This window comes from Myotis davidii, unplaced genomic scaffold (genome assembly GCF_000327345.1).
Source record: "Myotis davidii unplaced genomic scaffold, ASM32734v1 scaffold902, whole genome shotgun sequence".
NCBI lineage: Eukaryota > Metazoa > Chordata > Mammalia > Chiroptera > Vespertilionidae > Myotis > Myotis davidii.
The window spans coordinates 2,421,463-2,439,138 of NW_006293951.1; the positions used below are offsets into that span (position 1 = coordinate 2,421,463).

Below are 17,676 nucleotides of genomic sequence, written 5' to 3' on the forward strand. Positions count from 1 at the left end.
GTAGTAGCTAACCAAACCCAATGCTGTATTAAAAAACACTGCATAAACTGTTTTTACCCAGTAATTCAATTGAAGCCGTAATAAAGATTTAAAGACAGTATCTTTAGGCTGATTTAGTCCCAGTTCTAGTTTTGAAAATGTCTTGCTCAATCTCTAGCCATCGACAGAAACAGCATTATTGTGAAGTCTGTTGCAATAGTATTTATAGGCTGTGTCCCACGACACAGATGCCGATGTCAGTAGCGCAGACCGTGGTCCAGAAGGAAAACGGCCTGCAGCACACCCGGAAGATGCTGCACATTGGTGACCCCAGTGTGAAGAAGACCGCAGTCTCCCTGCTGAGGAACCTGTCTCGGAACCTTTCCCTGTGCAATGAAATTGGTGAGTAAGAAAGAATGGCCGCGTGTAGTGTGACCGTGTTGGAAACACAAATGCAATAAAACCTTGTCCTTATCGCAGTCTTTTTACAATGATGGGCTGAAAATGTGAATAAAGAGCAAAAGGTGATAACTAGGCCGGACTTTTGTGCACCACGGCATCAAGGGTAGGCTTTCTAACTGGGTCTCCACAAGGATTTCTCTTCATATCCGGCATCTCCCTTTGTTCATTTTAATTACTGCAGAAGATTCAGCCTGGGTGGTTTTAGAATAAACACAATGAAACATATCTGCTCCTTTTTATGAAAGTCTGCATTGACAAGGATGATAACTACGTTACGCTATCACACAACAATGTTTTCTTTACTTGCTTAATACTTAGAAAAATCTGATAACTGTGAATCAAGTAAAAAAAACTATAAAATGACATAATGGGAAGATAATGTCAAAATTAAGTATGCTTCCTAATGCTCTATAAAGTAGTCATTTCACTAAAATTATAAACAAATTTTTGTGGGTTTATTTAATGGAGTGGATTATTCTAAAATTACACACACACAGCATGAGAGATGCTGAAGTCTGTGGTTATGTTTTAATAATGTCATTCCCAAAGGCAGGAGGCAGCCCAAAACTGGACAGGTGGTTTCATGCCCATTATGAATATAACGAGCCTGGAAATTTTTCGGTGGATCTAAAAGAAACTTTGCCATCGGCACTTTCAACATTATGGGAGTGTTCCCATTGTCTCCTGTGGGCTTTTGTGCTCCGCTTCAATTGGGTGTATAATCCTTTGACTTTTTTTCTTTTCCCAAATAAAACGTTGACTCCATCTTTAAAAGTTTGCTGATGAAATAACTGCACTCTACACATTATGCATGTGCCTTCCAGGCAGAAGTGCCGCAGGTCTCAGCGCAGGTCCTCTAACTGTGGGCAGATGAAGCGGTAGCTCCACAGTTTATGGAAGATGATTTCACTAATAAACCTCCCCGCATGTTAAGGGCAATAGTGAGATGAGGCTTCAGCAAGATAAATACAGTTTTTAAATTTTAAATTGGCTTTATGTCAAATATATAATTTGAGTAACAGGACCTGTCTTGGTTCAGAGTGTTAATAGCCAGGAATAAATGAAATCACTTTGAAATGTATGTTTTATGTTTCTCGTGAGAGACTTCAAGGCCAGCTAAAACTTTCCATGTGCTGGCCTGGAATGCAGTCATCACATGTCACTTAGATTTAAAGAAATAAATGTAATAGACAACTTAGTGCGGTGACGGAGTAATAGGCCTCCTGAGAGGACATGGACCTGCATCCTGCAGTGCCACCAAGGTCACCGTGACCGGTCATTTAACTGCTCCAAACAGGGAGAGATTAGTAATCGCTACCTAACAGTGTTTTCCCAGGATCAGGTAACAGTGTACAGTATGTGCAAGCAACAGGAAGTATTTGGATACTTCTCTGGGATCTCAATTCACATTCATTCATTGTTGCAGAATTTTCAAACATCCATGCCTTGGCTTGGGTTTTTAGCCATTACAGTGGGTCCTGGGTTACGTCGGAGATCCGTTCCTACAGTGCGACATAAGGCGATTTTCACCGTAAGTCGAAACCCACCTACATAAGCACCTACGTCACTCCCATGGAGCACACACACAGCAGTAATGAAGTGAAACAGTAAAAAACATTTAAAAGAAAGATAACAACTCCTGACCTTTACTTGTGACAAATAAATAATAAAAAACATAAAGCATATATGTACATATGCTGAAATGACGGAACTTTTTTTTTCATAAATAAATGGGAGATGGCGATGTAACCTCAAGTCCGACGTAACCCAAGGACAGTCTGTACATAAAATCTCCCTCAACTATATGACATTAAGCTATAACCTTCCTATATTGTGATAAGGCCTTTAATTTCAGATTTCACTATTAAAGATCCAATTTTAATTGTCCCAAAGTGAGTGAGTGAATGTATTTATGGAGGCCCACTGTGTGTGTGTGTGTGTGTGTGTGTGTGTGTGTGTGTGTGTGTGAGAGAGAGAGAGAGAGAGAACACAGGGTGGGGCAAAATAGGCTTACAGTTGTGCGTACACAGAAGAATTTATTTTGTATTATAATAAGAGAGGAAGAGAAAGACAGAGGCACCCTTTCTATATTGTAGTGTTATGCTTTGTCATGTAAACAGTTATATTTTCTAAGAAAAACAAACATGATACAAAGTGTTAAAGACTCTATCTTCTCTAATTTTCACTCCTTAGACATGACCCTACCTTTCCACCTTAAAATTGATCTACAGAAGTGGACCTGCTGGTGGTGGTGAAGGGGAAGGTGGGGCTCACTCAGCAGTGATTGTTCTCACGGTGGGCAGCCCCGGTCTCAGCAGCCACCACCGCACCTTGCAGAGAGACTGAGCATTTTCTGTTGTGATTGTCACAGACGTACTTTTATGTTTTCCACCTAAATTCAGTGGAAGGAAATTTCATGTTCTCAAGGCCTTTAGTTCTGTGATTTAACTTATTAGAAAGAGGAAACCTTCTCATAGTAATGTATCTGTGTTGAGAGCTTACTAGCACAGGGTATGATGATGCAGTAACACACGTTAACGTATTTAATCCCTCAAAACAACCCTGTGAAGTAAATACTATTATTACACACCCACTTTACAAATTAGGGAATACCAAGCATAGAGAGGTTAAGTAGCTTACCCAGACCACACAGCCATTAAGTGGCAGAGACAGGACTGAAACTAAAGAGGTGTGGCCTCGGAGGATGAGATCTAAGCCCTTCACACTCTGCTGCGATGCTGAAACACAGTCAAAAAGGAAGTGTTCCAGCCTTTGAGTAGGAGGTATGCCTTCCCTATCAGTGGGGCCCAGTTGTCATCAAAGGATGACATTGTTCAGTTCCTTTTATCGAAGGTCTCTGTTATAGGCATGGCAGTTGAAGATAGACATCTGCAAACGAATACTATGACTGTCGTCAAGGGACCCGTAGCCACATCTAGAATTCATGTAACTGATCACAATGTAGACTCATAGAGAGAGAAGTATAGTTCAAGGTGCCACATAAACTCAGATGAAAAATAATAAAATTAAGCAGAAGTATTTGTTTTAAACTACAGTAAACACAACACTGTATTAAAGAGCTCTGAGGAGCTACAAAAGCAAGAGAAATATGTTCCATATCTTTTTTTTAAAATAAATCTTTATTGTTGAAAGTATTACATATGACCTTTTTCCCCCCATTGCCTTCTCCCCTTTTGTCCCCCCTCAAAAGCCTTCACCACCGTATTGTCTATGACTATGGGTTATACATATATGCATATGCGTTTACTGGTTGATCTCTTCCTACCCTCCCCTTCCATATCTTTTAAGGAGAGTCCAATCTAGTTAGAGAAAAAGAGAAAGCATATGTGAAAATAATTATTGCAAAAAATCAAGTACAAATTCATACTGTCCAAAATATATACCATAGGGCAAGTTATAATGAAATCATCAACCATTACTACCGCTCTTGTTTCTACAAAAGAAGCCAAACTAAAACCCTGCTACTAAGAACTTGCATAGTTAGTGAAAAATAAATTTAAAATAATCTGTCTTTTTAAAATGATACTATTATTTGCGTATTAAAGAAACTTTGGGCAGATAATTTTTTTTAATATATTTAGGCCACCATTAATATTGTTATAGAAAAACAGCTATTAATATTTTAATGTATTGCTTCTAAGGTTTCTTATGTGTATTTTGTTTCCTAATGTTATAATATTATGTATTCTTTATATAAATAAGTATAGATTTTTATATAGAATAGTAATATAAGTATTTTCTTATTATTTGTGTGCTTCATAGATATATTTTACATAAAATTCTTTGCAGATGTATTATATTCTATTAGGCTTATTATAATTTTTCATTTATACATAATGCTATAATAAAGATTTCTACATAAAGCTTTTTCTATTTTTAAAGTGATATCTTTAGTTTGAATTCCTAGAAGTGGAATTACTGAGTCAAACAAAGAATGTGAAAATTTTAAAATTTTTTGCTCTATCAAATTCCTTTCTGAAAAGATTTCCAGTGTATTGAGCAAACAGCATAATCTTTTTAAAAATCCTTTCAAAACTCCAGTATTAGAGAGGTAACATCTTTCCATATGCTGTATTTCCTCTTTAAAATGTTCTTTACCCAAAACTTACTGGGATCTTGAGGTTAAAAAACAGTGTTTTTAATCAAGTGTTCTTTTTCTCTCATTTTGTAGCCAAAGAAACTCTGCCTGATTTGGTTTCCATAATTCCTGACACAGTTCCAAGTACTGAGCTTCTCATTGAAACTACAGCCTCTGCCTGTTACACATTGAACAACTTAATCCAGAACAGTTACCAGAATGCCCGGGACCTTCTAAACACTGGGGGCCTGCAGAAAATTATGGCTATCAGCGCAGGCGATACGTAAGTCCTTTAGCACCTGCCCATCAGCTGTCTCCCCTTTCCCGCCACCACCCCCGTGTGTGAATCTAGTTGTAAACATTGTCACTGTGGACCATGGGCAACATTCAGGGTTGGCCAAACTCCAGAGCTTCCAGCATTTTATTAACCTGATGAATTAATTTGTTTCCCAGAACTACAGCTGTGATTTCAGAACAGCAGAATGTAGGCAGAGTGGGAGGACTATGGACAGGGAATACCTTTCACTGAAATCTGTGGAGCCCATGTTGGCCCAGGTGGCTAAGCAGAAGTAGTGATAACACAAGTGGGAGGCCAGCATAATAAGTTCTTCCTCTCCCAGTTTTCTCTGTTACTTCGCTTTCCATTTCTTGTTCCCTTTTGCGAAGAGAAGTCTAATGCATATACGTCATCCCACATCCCCTTTTCTATCTTTGAATTTTCCCCATTTAAAAATGGAGGAAGAGCCCTGGCCAGGTGGCTTGGTTGGAACATACACCAAAAGGTTGCGAGTTCGATTCTCATACCTGGATTGTGGATTCAGTCCGCTGTTGGGGCGAGTATGCGAGGCAGCCAGTTGATGTTTCTCTCTCACATCAACTCTACCTACATTATGAGAAAAAAGAAGAAGCAAAATAAGCAGATGATAGGAGTGGGAGGAATCCGAAAATATTATTTTCACAAACAAATTCTGGCCCAACATATGCCTGAGCAGTGGGGTGGGGAGTTCCAGTGATACACACGCCTAGAAAAGCCTAAGTGACCGTTACAACCGGACCACTGGTCAACCTGCTGGTCACTATGATGATGCAATGACCACCAGGGGGCAGATGATCAGTGCAGGAGCTGCCCCTGGTGGTCAGTGCAATCCCACAGCAAACTTCCTGCCACTGGCCAACCTCCCACAGTCCCTCCCCCTAGCTGGCTGGCCCCGATCAGCCCGATCAAGACTGGGCAAGACAGCCCCAATCGGCCTCAATTGCCAGCCAGGCCAAGGGACCTCACCTATGCACAAATTCATACACTGGGCCTCTAGTCCTATATAATAAAAGGCTAATATGCAAATTGACCAAAGAGTGGAAAGCCGGTCACTGTGATCTGCACTGACCACCAAGGGGCAGACGCTCAAAGCAGGAGCTGCCCTCTGGTAGTCAGTGCACTCCCACAGGGCTCACGCTGGTGAGCGCAGCAGTGGTGGCAGGAGCCTCTCCCGCCTCTGTGGCAGCGCTAAGGATGTCTGACTGATGGCTTAGGCCCGCTCCCCATGGGCCTACAGTCAGACATCCCCCAAGGACTCCTGGAATGTGAGAGGGCACAGGCTGGGCTGAGGGACTCCCTGCCCTTGCATGAATTTTGTGCACCGGGCCTCTAGTTACTACATAACCGCCCCTGCCATGAATCTCGTGGATCAGGCCTCTAGTAATAAAATAAAAAGAAAGGAAGAGAATGAAAAACCTTGTATAATCAAATTATTACTATTACTTAATTTAGAGTCATAGGATCTAAAGGGGGAATGATTACTATCTTTTTCTCTTTATACAATTCTGAATTGTTTGACTTCTTAAAGACAACTTACTTTTGTAAATAACTAAAAAAGAGAGAAATGTTATAGCCCAGTTCTAATGAGTTGCAAAGCAAATGGACTTCCTCTGTAATGGACAAGCATGTGCTTGGCCACACAAGGGTGAGCAGAGGGGTCTGTGGCATCCTGGGTGATCACCTGTGTCCTCTACCACAGCCCCTCCCAGTATAAACCCCTTGTGCTTTGAGCCCCCCTCTGGCAAAGTTCATGGGAGGGAAGACCCCATTCAGAGTCAGGGTCACACGATGAAAAGGAGCCTGGTTAGAAGGTCAGTTCCTAAGAGCAGGGAATATTCACCTGTTCCGAGGGCCTGGCAAATAGCAGTTGGTCTGTCTTTGTGGGGAAAAAGCGAATTATTGCTGCAAAACAGAAATGACTATTTGCAGTAGTCCTCCGAACTTCTAAGCAAATTTCCAAAAGACTGCATGATTTTACTTATTTGAGTACTCAGACATAACAGGCACATTGGAGTACACACTATTGTTGCTGGTGAAAGTGGGCTCTTTTGTAGTGTCTCAAGAAAGAAATTTCAAAGGAAGGGCTCATGCATGGAGAAGTTTAAATGCAGTGGTAAGGTTTTTATTGGGGTGAAGAGAAATAATACACCCTCGGGGATGTAGAGGGTGGGCAGCTCTAACAGCAGCTTCCTTGAAACTTCTGATAATCCTCCATGTTTTTTCTTGGTTCTCCATAACGAGCAAGGTGTCCCTCAAACCATCCAACCCACTTCCCGATTTCTCCTGGGCTCTCATTGGGCCCTGCCCTTAACCAATCCCTTTCCTGGACCTACCAGGGTTTCATGCCCCCTATCCAACCTGATTCTTTTCCCAGATTTTTCCAGGCTAGGCTCTGCCTCTTTATATCACCTTTTGGCTTTTAGTTCACATGCTTCAAGTAGAAGCTCCTCCCCTGTGCCATGTTGACTTCTAAGAATTCTGTTGTGTCATCTGGTTTCTACTGTGCATGTGCTGAGCAGAGGAGTTTTCTCTCCTCCTCCGTCCCATAATCTGGTATCAAGATTTTCCTGGCTGCTTGGAGGGTTAAGTCTCCTCCACAGTCCCCTGGAGTGTGTACATGAATTTAATGCTATAGCCTCCTAGTAAATCCAGCTTAATGGGATGCTGTAACTTCCTAGTGAAGCAGGCCCAATGTGTGATTCGCTTCCCAGTTTATTAAGCTTAATATTTGATTCAGCTCCCTAGTTTATTAAGCTCAATGTCTGAATTCCCTTTGGTCCCTCTCTTTATTAATAACTAGCTAACTACCTCTGCTTACCACCATCACTTTTGGGAACTTCTTGTAGCTTAGCAACATATGGAGGAGCTAATCTGTTATTTCTTTGTTGCCCCAAGTGTCCATTTGTGAGCCAGTCCTCACATGCCCTGTCTAAAAAAAGAAAAGAGAAAAAGTCAACAAGGAATTTCTACTGTCTGTGCCTGATGCTCCTTGCTTGCTAAAGTGTTGTACAGCTGACCTGTAATTTATGGCATCAATTTAAATGAAGTCATTAACTGAGGCAAGCTCAGATTCCCAGAATTTGAGCTCATTCAGGAATAGCAGAGAAATGACAGTGCTGGTAACCCATGCTGCAGCAAGCTTCTGGGGAGTCTCAGTCTTCTTTAATCAGACATTTACAGGGAGTCAGTCTCTCAGTTCATAAGTTCTCTTCTTCTGAGGGGGCATGCATGACATTCTCTATTTCATATCCTCTGGTTTCATTCTAGGTTGAAATCCTTTCACACGGGCTAGTCTGGAGACCAATTATCATTTATATCATTTTATCTTTGAATAAATGAGTTCCCAAGTGTCAACAGCCAACTTATAAACAAATTTTATAAATATAACACCCTTGTGAAGGGGAGGAAAAATACTTTTTTCTCTACCCTTCTAGTGTTATTGGGGGAATTGAGGTATTGGGGATGGAGTCCTTATGATATCTCAAGAAAAAGAATTTTTTGAGACTCATATGGGAGGATGAGTGATTTTTATTTGCGTTGAATTACATCCCTTGGTTTCCAAAGTCCCATTTCCCTTAATCCAGTTCTTGAAGGAGTGCAGCTGGAGCTTCAGTAGAGCTAAAAGCAAAGTCAGTGTCCACAGTTTCCATTCCACATTGCAGCCGGGTCCAGTTCAGCAGCAGGCTAGTTATAGAGTCCATTAGTCCATTGTGTAGGGGTGGTCATGTGGGTGAATGCAGGAAGCAGGAGTGTGAGAGCCCCCAAACTGGGAGCCAATCAAGAGCACAGCACGCTAAGAGCATAAGAGGAACCAAGAAAAAACAAGAGAGCTAACCCTTTTGTTTAGGGGATTAAATGTTCCTGTGCTAGCAGTGGCCACGCCCATTCTGGCCAGTGATCTTTTCCCAGGTGTGACTGACAAACAAGTACCTTTCTAATGTCACCCAAACTTTACTGGTCATGTCTCTCTCGCTCCCTGTTCAGTTCCTTCCTCCAGCAATCTGTAGGGAATAGACTGGCGGCTCCCTGGGGAGTGTAAAGCTTTAACTTCCTGGTGAAACTGCCTAAATGACATGTGTATAATATTTGGCCTTCCCTTTGCTCCTTTCCTGTTACTAATAACTAGGTTAATTACAACAGTATCACTGGGTTCTTGGCTGAGACACCCCTGCAATAAAAAAGACAGATTAACAAAGGAAGTTTGATAACATATAGACCGTCTGTATCCTTGGGAGAGACCCAGGAAAACTGAGTAACTCCTAGAAATGGCCCAAGCCTCTAACAAAAGATGCTGGGGAAGAGGGGAGGCCAGTTTAGGGGGATTCCCAGGAAAAGCACAGTAAACAAGGGTTGTTAGGCAGATTTAACTCCTTGCCTTCTCCGTTGATCAAACTTTCTAAAGATTTAGTCATCCCTCGCTTTCTGTTACAGAAACTCCTTACAAATGGAGTTTCCTTATAAATGTCTCTTTCAAGGGTAACTTCCACTCAGTTTTCAGAGCTTTCCCTATGTCTGCTGTTTCTTAAAAATAATCAACTAAAATAATCTCGTGCCAGAGAGGCATATTTTGGGGTGGTGTATTCTGTTCCCCTTCACTTGCTGTTGAACTCTTTCCAATTTTAAATATTAGGGACCCATAGCTTTCATGGATTAATTAGTATCTCGGTTATAAACAAGCTAGTCTGAGAAATCCATGAGGTAACTAAAAATTCTGTAGGGTGCCGATCTGCCTTACCCTCTCTGCCCGGTTGGTGTGGAAGAGAAAGGCTTTTAGCTGAAGAATGAGCCCAGCATGCTTACAGCTTTGCATTCTCCATTCTCGGTTACATGTTTACAAACTCCTATGATAGGAAAGATAAAAGATATGTATCTTTGTTAAAAGAAAGTTCAGGTGCTAGAAGAGAAAAAGATCAAAGAAAGCATTTCCTCCTCAGCCAGAAACAGGAAATTTAGGACAAATTTAAAAGCAGAACATCAAAAACTAAATACAATGTCAAATTCAGTGGTAACTTGGATTTAAAACAGGAACACATTTGACATTTGCTCTGCACAAGAACAAAGACATTTTGAACCTATTTTAACAAATGTTCCAACAAGAATTTATTTTATTAACTTGAAAAAATTATTCCTACCTATAGAGTCACTCAGTCTAAGAGAAGGATATATATTTTTCAGTCACACTTTCCTGGTAAAAATACATGCACACACATTATAAGCAAACATATATATTTGTTCTATTTATACTATGGTAGTATAAATATATAAATATAAATTGTATTCTATAAATAAATTAAAGGATTTGTAACATAGTCCTTATAAATATCAAAAATTTGCTCTATAAACTGTTTATTTGTTAGCACTGCTAGTGGTTTTATAAGATTTTTTCGCCTGGCTGGAGTGGCACAGTGGTTGAGTGTTGATCTATGAACCAGGAGGTCACAGTTCGATTCCCAGTTTGGGCACAAGCCCAGGTTGTGGGCTCGATCCCCAGTAGGGGACATGCAGGAGGCAGCCAATCAATGATGTTGCTCTCTCTCATCAATGTTTCTATCTCTACCTCTCTTTCTTCCTCTCCCTGAAAAATCAATAAAAACATATTTAAAAGATTTTTTCAAAATAATTTATAGCCTGGCCAGCGTGACTCAGTGGTTAAGCATCGACCTTTGAACCAGGAGATCACGGTTTGATTCCTGGTTAGGGTACATGCCCGGGTTGTGGGCAAGATCCTCAGTGGGGGATGTGCAGGATGCAGGCGATCAATGATTCTCTCTCATCATTGATGTTTCTATCTCTTTCTCCCTCTTCCTTCCTCTCTGAAATCAATAAAAATATATTTAAAAAATAATGAGACTTTCTAAAAAGTGGTCCCTGGCCTGAAGCTTACCATGATTGATTCTCTTGTCATTGTGAGTAACCTGACTTAATGGGTGGCTACTGAGCAACAGCAGTTAAAGAAGATTTACAGACCGTCCAACGGCCACCTCCAGGAGCCCAGACACATTCTCACTGATCTCGGAATGTCCTTTTCTTCTTTCAGCTGTGCCTCCAACAAGGCGAGCAAAGCAGCTTCGGTTCTCTTATATTCCCTGTGGACACACACGGAGCTCCACAATGCCTACAAGAAGGTAAGAGCGCTCAAAAGGCATGTGTCCTAGTTACCAGAGCCAGATCCTAATGGCCCACTTGCCTGACCCTGGTGGGAAATCACTAAGAACTGCAGTTTTGTGTGTGCAAATGTTGTTAATGATCATATTTTTTGTTTGCTTATTCCAAAGGCTCAGTTTAAGAAGACAGATTTTGTCAACAGCCGGACTACCAAAGCCTACCACTCCCTTAAAGACTGAGGAAAGTGAAAAAGTGCTCTCCGAAATACCAACCTCACCATTTTCGGCCACACAAAAAAACCCCAAAGGAAAACACCTATTTTTCTACTTCCCAGTCCAAGAAACCTCAGAAATAATGCATGCCTTGTTTTTATCCTTTTCTATTTCCATGATCCCCCGAATCCAGAAGACAAATAATCAGAATATGATTTTATTAGTCTTCCAGAAGATTTTCACAAGTTTGCCACCAGAAGATACTGGCAGCAGGCTCTATTTACCCTCCACAGATAGTGGTCTTTGGGATTAGGGCTTATGGCTCATGCCCTCCTGGAACCGAAATGTGAATTCATGTGGAATGGACGTTGACAGAATAAATAAGGAAAGAAGCTGTTGTAGTATTACTAGGATTTTAAAAGTTTTATCTACATTTTCATGTTTTGCCACTTTTATGCACATTGCTTCACCAGAGAGCCATGAGTATATTATCTGCAGTGTTGAAACAGAATGGAAAGGACAAATATTTGCTAAGTTATCCAGGAGAAAATTTAATGGCAAAACTTTTGTTTGTTTGTTTGTTTTTTTATGACTTTGTGCTTGTTCTTATCCTCTTGAATTTTTTCTCTGACTTTAAATGAACTTAAGAAGTTTAAATCATGGAGCATGCATGTCTATGAGAAAGAGAATTGAAAGGTAGTGATCAAGCAGATTTAAAATCTTTTCTACAGAAAAAGGAACTTTGGCTATGAAATTCAGTGTTTCCTCTAACCACTGAGTAAATGAGATTTTTGCTTAAGGAAATACTTTACCTAAAACAACAGCATTAAATGCAAATCTCTTCTGAACAGTAGCACTCAATGTAATCTATTTCCTGGACTTTCTCAGCCTCTGCAGTGGGCTGGTGGAAGAACGGACTCTATATTTAGCTACAAAAGGAACCAAGGTCTCTCAAACTGCAAGGCCAGCCCTGGGCTCTGAAAACACAGTTCATTTAAATGAGTTAGTTGTTACCAACCAGCCCAAGTTTGCCCAACATTTAAAAAAGAGCACAGAGCCACTAAGTCTCATAATCTTCCTCAAGCCATTATTTTAAGTAAAGGAAACTCTAGAGAAGAAAAATAAAGACGTTATATTGAGGATGAAGGGGTCTAGGCCACCCAGAAGTGATATGAGAAGTACTCATATGTAAAAGTTGACAACATCGTCTATTAGGGCGAACCTGTATTAAGTGTTATTTTAACTGGACTCTGGTTTATGCCACTCATAAAGAAGTAATCTTCTCAACTACAATTCTGTTTTGTTATGTTTTTTAAAAGAAATCTGATAATGTTTGTTATAAGAAATAAGAAGTAAAAAATTCATCTCCTTTTGTCCAGAAAAGCATAATAGAAAATAAATCTCCATTTTCTATTTGAATGTGTACGTAAGTCTTTATTATATTTAGAACTTGAAATTTTTTCCATTTTAACAGCTCAATGGAGAAGATTGAAGTTACTAACCTAGTTTAAGCTGAAATTATTTAGATACCCATTTTTAAAATACTGAAGATAGAAATTCTCTTTTTCCAGAGTTTTGACAATAGGCATTTGGAGTATCTTTATTTCTCCAGGTAACTGATTTCTGTTCAAGAAGTTTCTGTATTTTTTAAGGCACTAGTGGAGCCTTTAGTAAAGTTCACCACAAAGTTAGGCAAAAATAACGTTGCCTGCTCTGGAATCTGGGCATCTAACTTATGTATCTTAGTATATGTGATATGATTGATGTGACATTTGAGGATTTGACCTGATAAACTTTAATCTAATGACTAAGAGGGGTTTTTTTTGTGTTTTTTTTTATTGCTTAAAGTATAACTAAGAGTTTAATACCTTGTAATTGCTTTGTAATTCTTCCCTAACTAAAGTCCTTAATCCTTTAACAAGTAACTCTTCCTATAAGAAAGATAAGACTAGCTAGTGACTAAAACATGTTAAAACGGAGAGACATACAAGTGCGTTAGCTACTGTTAATTTTAGTAAATGGAGTGAGTCTGTGACCACGAAAGATAGACTATGTTTGATCCCTGTGTTTTGCTTTGTCACTCTGCTTGCAAAAACTTCATGCTTTGTATCTGTGAACATTTCTGAGGGAAGTCATTATTTGATTGATTATCAGTTTTGATCACTGGTCCACACACAAAGCTCTTTTATTTCCCATGTACCCAGACTGTGCCCATGTCATCAAAGGAACTGACCAGTTGAGCAGGGCCCTTGCATTTATTCATGCTAAGAGTTCCAAAGGGCTGTGCCTTGTCAGGAATTCTGTGTGGTCTTCAGGAATATGGGGTATTCCTGCAAATTCTATAACTGGAAACATTTGTTTATACCCATGGGAATAACTAAAGGATTATCTAACAAAATAGAGAGGAGATTAACATGTCAAGTGGGAAAATAAACAGCATGAGTAGATAAACCACTTTAAAACCAATATAATCACCCTCTGAAGAAGCAATTTCCTATAAGAAAAGGGAAATGGGAAATACTTGTATTTATATATATGTTATAGTTATAAATGAAATTTCCTTTAAATAACAAGTGTGATGAACTTACTGCATTGGAATGATGAGGACTTCAGTATATGTGTAGTGTAAGCAAAACTGAAGAAGCCTCAGTCACAGAATCTGAGGATTAAGAAGGAATTTAGAGGGCATCTGGTCATGTCCTCCTTAAGGTATCTTCTTGCATCAGAAAAGACTCAGTTCTTATTGAAGTGACAGAGAAGAAAAATATGCCAGCATTCATTCAACTAATGCCCAACATGATCCTGTAACTAGCCCAACTTAAGACTCACTAGCTGTTGCATTTAAGTATTTGTTGTGTGGCTCAGTGGATGACCATCGACCCATGAACCAGGAGGTCATGGTTTGATTCCCAATCAGGGCACAAGCTCAGGTTGCAGGCTTGATCCCCAGTAGAAGGCATGCAGGAGGCAGCGTATCGATGATTCTCTCTCATCATTGATGTTTCTCTCTCTCTCTCTCCCTTCCTTTCTGAAATCAATAAAAATATATTTTAAAATGTTTGTTTCCTTTTTTATTTATACTTACTAGAGGCCCAGTGCATGAAAATTTGTGCACTTAAGGGGGCGGGGGGTTCCTTAGCCTGGCCTGAGCCCTCTCACAGACCATGAGGCCTCGGGGGTTGTCAGACTGATGGCTCCCCTTCAGGGAGTGGGCTTAAGCCACAGTCTGGCCTCCCTCTGCAAGAGGTGACCTGCAGGCTGATTGGTGGATACCGCTAGCCAGCGAGTGGCTGGCCTCACCCCCCATCACCCTGCCACCACCACCACCCCCAAAACCCCCCGATTGCCATTGCCTCCCTCTGCCTGCTGGCACCTGCCTTAGCTGGCCTGGTGCTGCCCGCTCACCGGCCTCACCCTGGTCAATTTGCATATTAGGCTTTTATTATATAGGATTCCTTCCCACAACAAACACTTTATTTTTTAAAAATTGATTTCAGAGAGAGGGAGGGAGAGGAAGATAGAAACATCAGTGATAAGAGAGAATCATTGATTGGCTGCTTCCTGCATGCCCCCTACTGGAGATCAAGCCTGCAACCCTGACATGTGCCCTGACCAGAATCAAACAGTGGTTTCCTGGTTCATAGGTCGACACTCAACCACTGAGCCATGCCAGATGGCCGGAAACAAACTTTTCAAAATAAAATTCTTTTTACTAGTAGGTCTAACATTTTAGTTTATACTGGTACTGACCATTTAATCTCTTACGCAATTAAATGTAGCCTTTTAAGGACTATAAGAAAAAAACCTCTTTTTGTAATTTATTCAAGAAAGAGCACTCAAAATGAGAGCTGTTTAAAATAGAAGGGAAAGCATTCTGAAGGCCATAGTTTGGGAAACACAGTTAAAGAACCTGCAATATTTAGCTGGAGAGTGGTGGATGCTATGTTATTCTGACAGAGTAGAATTGTGAGACTAACTCAGCAATAGTAGACATATTGAGTATGCCCTACCACATCCTCTGAAGTGTGCATATATTTTTTCTTTTTCTTTTATGTTTATATGTGAAAATAACCTGAAACAGAGAGAGGTTAAGTCACATTCCAAAGTCACATAGCTGGAAAGTGCAGAGGAGCTATATGAACAGGACTAGGGGTGACCAGGGCTCCTATGGGAACCAATAATGACAGACTCATGTCTCCATGCTGGGGAAATGTGGGGTCTCTGGCTTTGATCCCTTAATCATTATGAAACTAGAGGCCCAGTGCACAAAATCCATGCACAGGGGCAGAGGGGGGCTCCCTCAGCCTGGCCTAACCCCTCTCACAATCCAGGACCCCTCAGGGGATGTCCAACTGCCAGTTTAGGCCCAATCCTGGGATCAAGCCTAAACTGGCAGTCAGACATCCCTCTCGCAATCCGGGACCGCTGGCTCCTAACTGCCTGCCTGCCTGCCTAACTAATCACCCCTAACTGCTCGCCTGCCTGCCTAATCAACCCTAACTGCTCGCCTGCCTATCTGCCTGATCACCCCTAACTGCTCACCTGCCTGCCTAATAACCCCTAACCACTGAGCCTGCCTGCCTGCCTTATCGCCCCTAACTGCTCGCCTGCCTGCCTGATCACCCCTAACCACTCTGCATGCCTGCCTGATCTCCCCTAACCACTCACCTGCCTGCCTGATTGCCCCTAACCACCTCTGCCTCAGCCCCTGCCACAGCAGCTTTGTCTGGAAGGACATCCAGGTCGTTTGGCTGTCCGGTCTAATTAGCATATTATGCTTTGATTATTATAGATGTCCCTCTTTGTCTCTTGTTACAGCCTTATTCTAAATTCTCTTTAGTCATATAAATATTGCTACCCAAATTTTTTTTCATTTCCATTTGCATGAAATACCTTTTTCTATCTCTTTACTTTCAGTCTGTGTGTGTCTTTCAATTTGATGTTGGTCTCTTGTATGTAGCATATGTACAGGGCTTGTTTTTTTATCCACTCATTAACCCTGTGTCTTTTAATTGGAGCATTTAGTCCATTTACATTTAAAGTAGTTATTGATAGGTATGTAGTTATTGTCATTTTATTAATTGCTTTCTGATTGTTTTTGGAGTTACTCTCTTCTCTATGTTGGTGACTTTCTATAGTATTGTGTTTAGATTTCTTTCTTTCTTTTTATATCTCTTATAAATTTTTGTTTTGTGGTTACCATGTCCTTCCTATATACCAAGCTATATTTATAGCAGTCTATTTTAAGTTGATGGTTGCTTAAGTTTAAACACATTCTAAAATAACTACAATTTTTATTCACCCTTCCATGTTTGTTTTTGTCATTATTTTTTACTTTTGTGTGTGTTGGGTTATATCCCTTAATTTTACTGTAATTACACATGATCTTCCTAGTTTTGCCTTTTAACCTTTGTACTAGTGTTATAGTTGGTTGAACCACTACTTTTACTAAATGTTTGCCTTTGTCAGTGAGAATTTTTTTTCTTTCCTGTATTTTCTTAATCATATTTATTCTTAGTCTTTTCTACTTTAAGAAGTCTCTTTAAAATTACTTTCTCTACTGACTTAGCAGTGATAAACTCCTTTAGCTTATTCTTATCTAGGAAACTCTTTATCTCTCCTTGATTCTATGTGGTAGCCGTGTTACCACATAGTAATCTTGGTTGTAGGTCTTTCATCTTCATCACTTTGAAGATTTCATGCTATTCCCTTCTGGCCTACAAAGTTTCTGTTGAAAAATCAGATATCTTATGGGAACTCAACTTGTGCATAACTAACTGCTTTTTTCTTTCTACTTTTAATATTCTTTCTTTATCTTAAACCTTTGGCATTTTAATTTGACGTATCTTGATATGGACCTCTTTGGGTTCATCTTGTTTGGTATTCTCTGGACTTCCTGGACTTGTATGTATGTCTATTTCTTTGCCTGCTTAGGGAAGTTTCAGTCATTATTTCCTCAAATAAGTTTTAAATCTCTTGTTCTCTTCTCCTTCTGGTACCCCTATGATGCAAATGTGGTATGCTTGATGTTGTCCCAGAGGTCCCTTAAACTATCCTCAATTTTTTAAATTCTTTTTTCTTTTTGCTGTCTCTTTGGTTGTTTTCCACTACCTTTTCTTCCAGACCACTGATTTGATCCACTGCTTCATCTAATGTTCTGGTGGTTCCCTCAAATGTATTCTTTTTTAAAATATATATATTTTATTGATTTTCAATAGAGAGGAAGGGAGAGGAATAGAGAGTTAGAAACATCGATGAGTGAGAAGCATCAATCAGCTGCCTCCTGCACATCCCCTACTGGGGATGTGCCCTCAACCAAGGTACATGCCCTTGACCGGAATCGAACCTGGGGTCCTTCAGTCTGCAGGCCAACGCTCTATCCACTGAGCCAAACCGGTTAGGGCTCAAATGTATTCTTCATTGCAGTTATTGTATTCTTCAGTTTTGACTGACTCTATTTTATGGTTTCTGTATCTTTGTTGCAGTTCTCACTGAGTTCATAT

General features: G+C 40.2%; 1 protein-coding gene across 1 annotated transcript in view; it reads left to right on the plus strand.

Annotated features, from left to right (window-relative positions):
* PKP2 (plakophilin 2) overlaps positions 1-12,589 on the plus strand; it is an 85,928-nt gene extending 73,339 nt beyond the window's left edge. The window contains exons 12-15 of the mRNA XM_015566629.1: positions 228-381; positions 4,634-4,823; positions 10,894-10,981; positions 11,132-12,589. Coding sequence (XP_015422115.1) covers positions 228-381; positions 4,634-4,823; positions 10,894-10,981; positions 11,132-11,200 — 501 coding nt within the window. The 3' untranslated portion in view covers positions 11,201-12,589. The remainder of the gene's footprint in view (positions 1-227; positions 382-4,633; positions 4,824-10,893; positions 10,982-11,131) is intronic.
* The last annotated feature ends 5,087 nt before the right edge of the window (positions 12,590-17,676 follow it).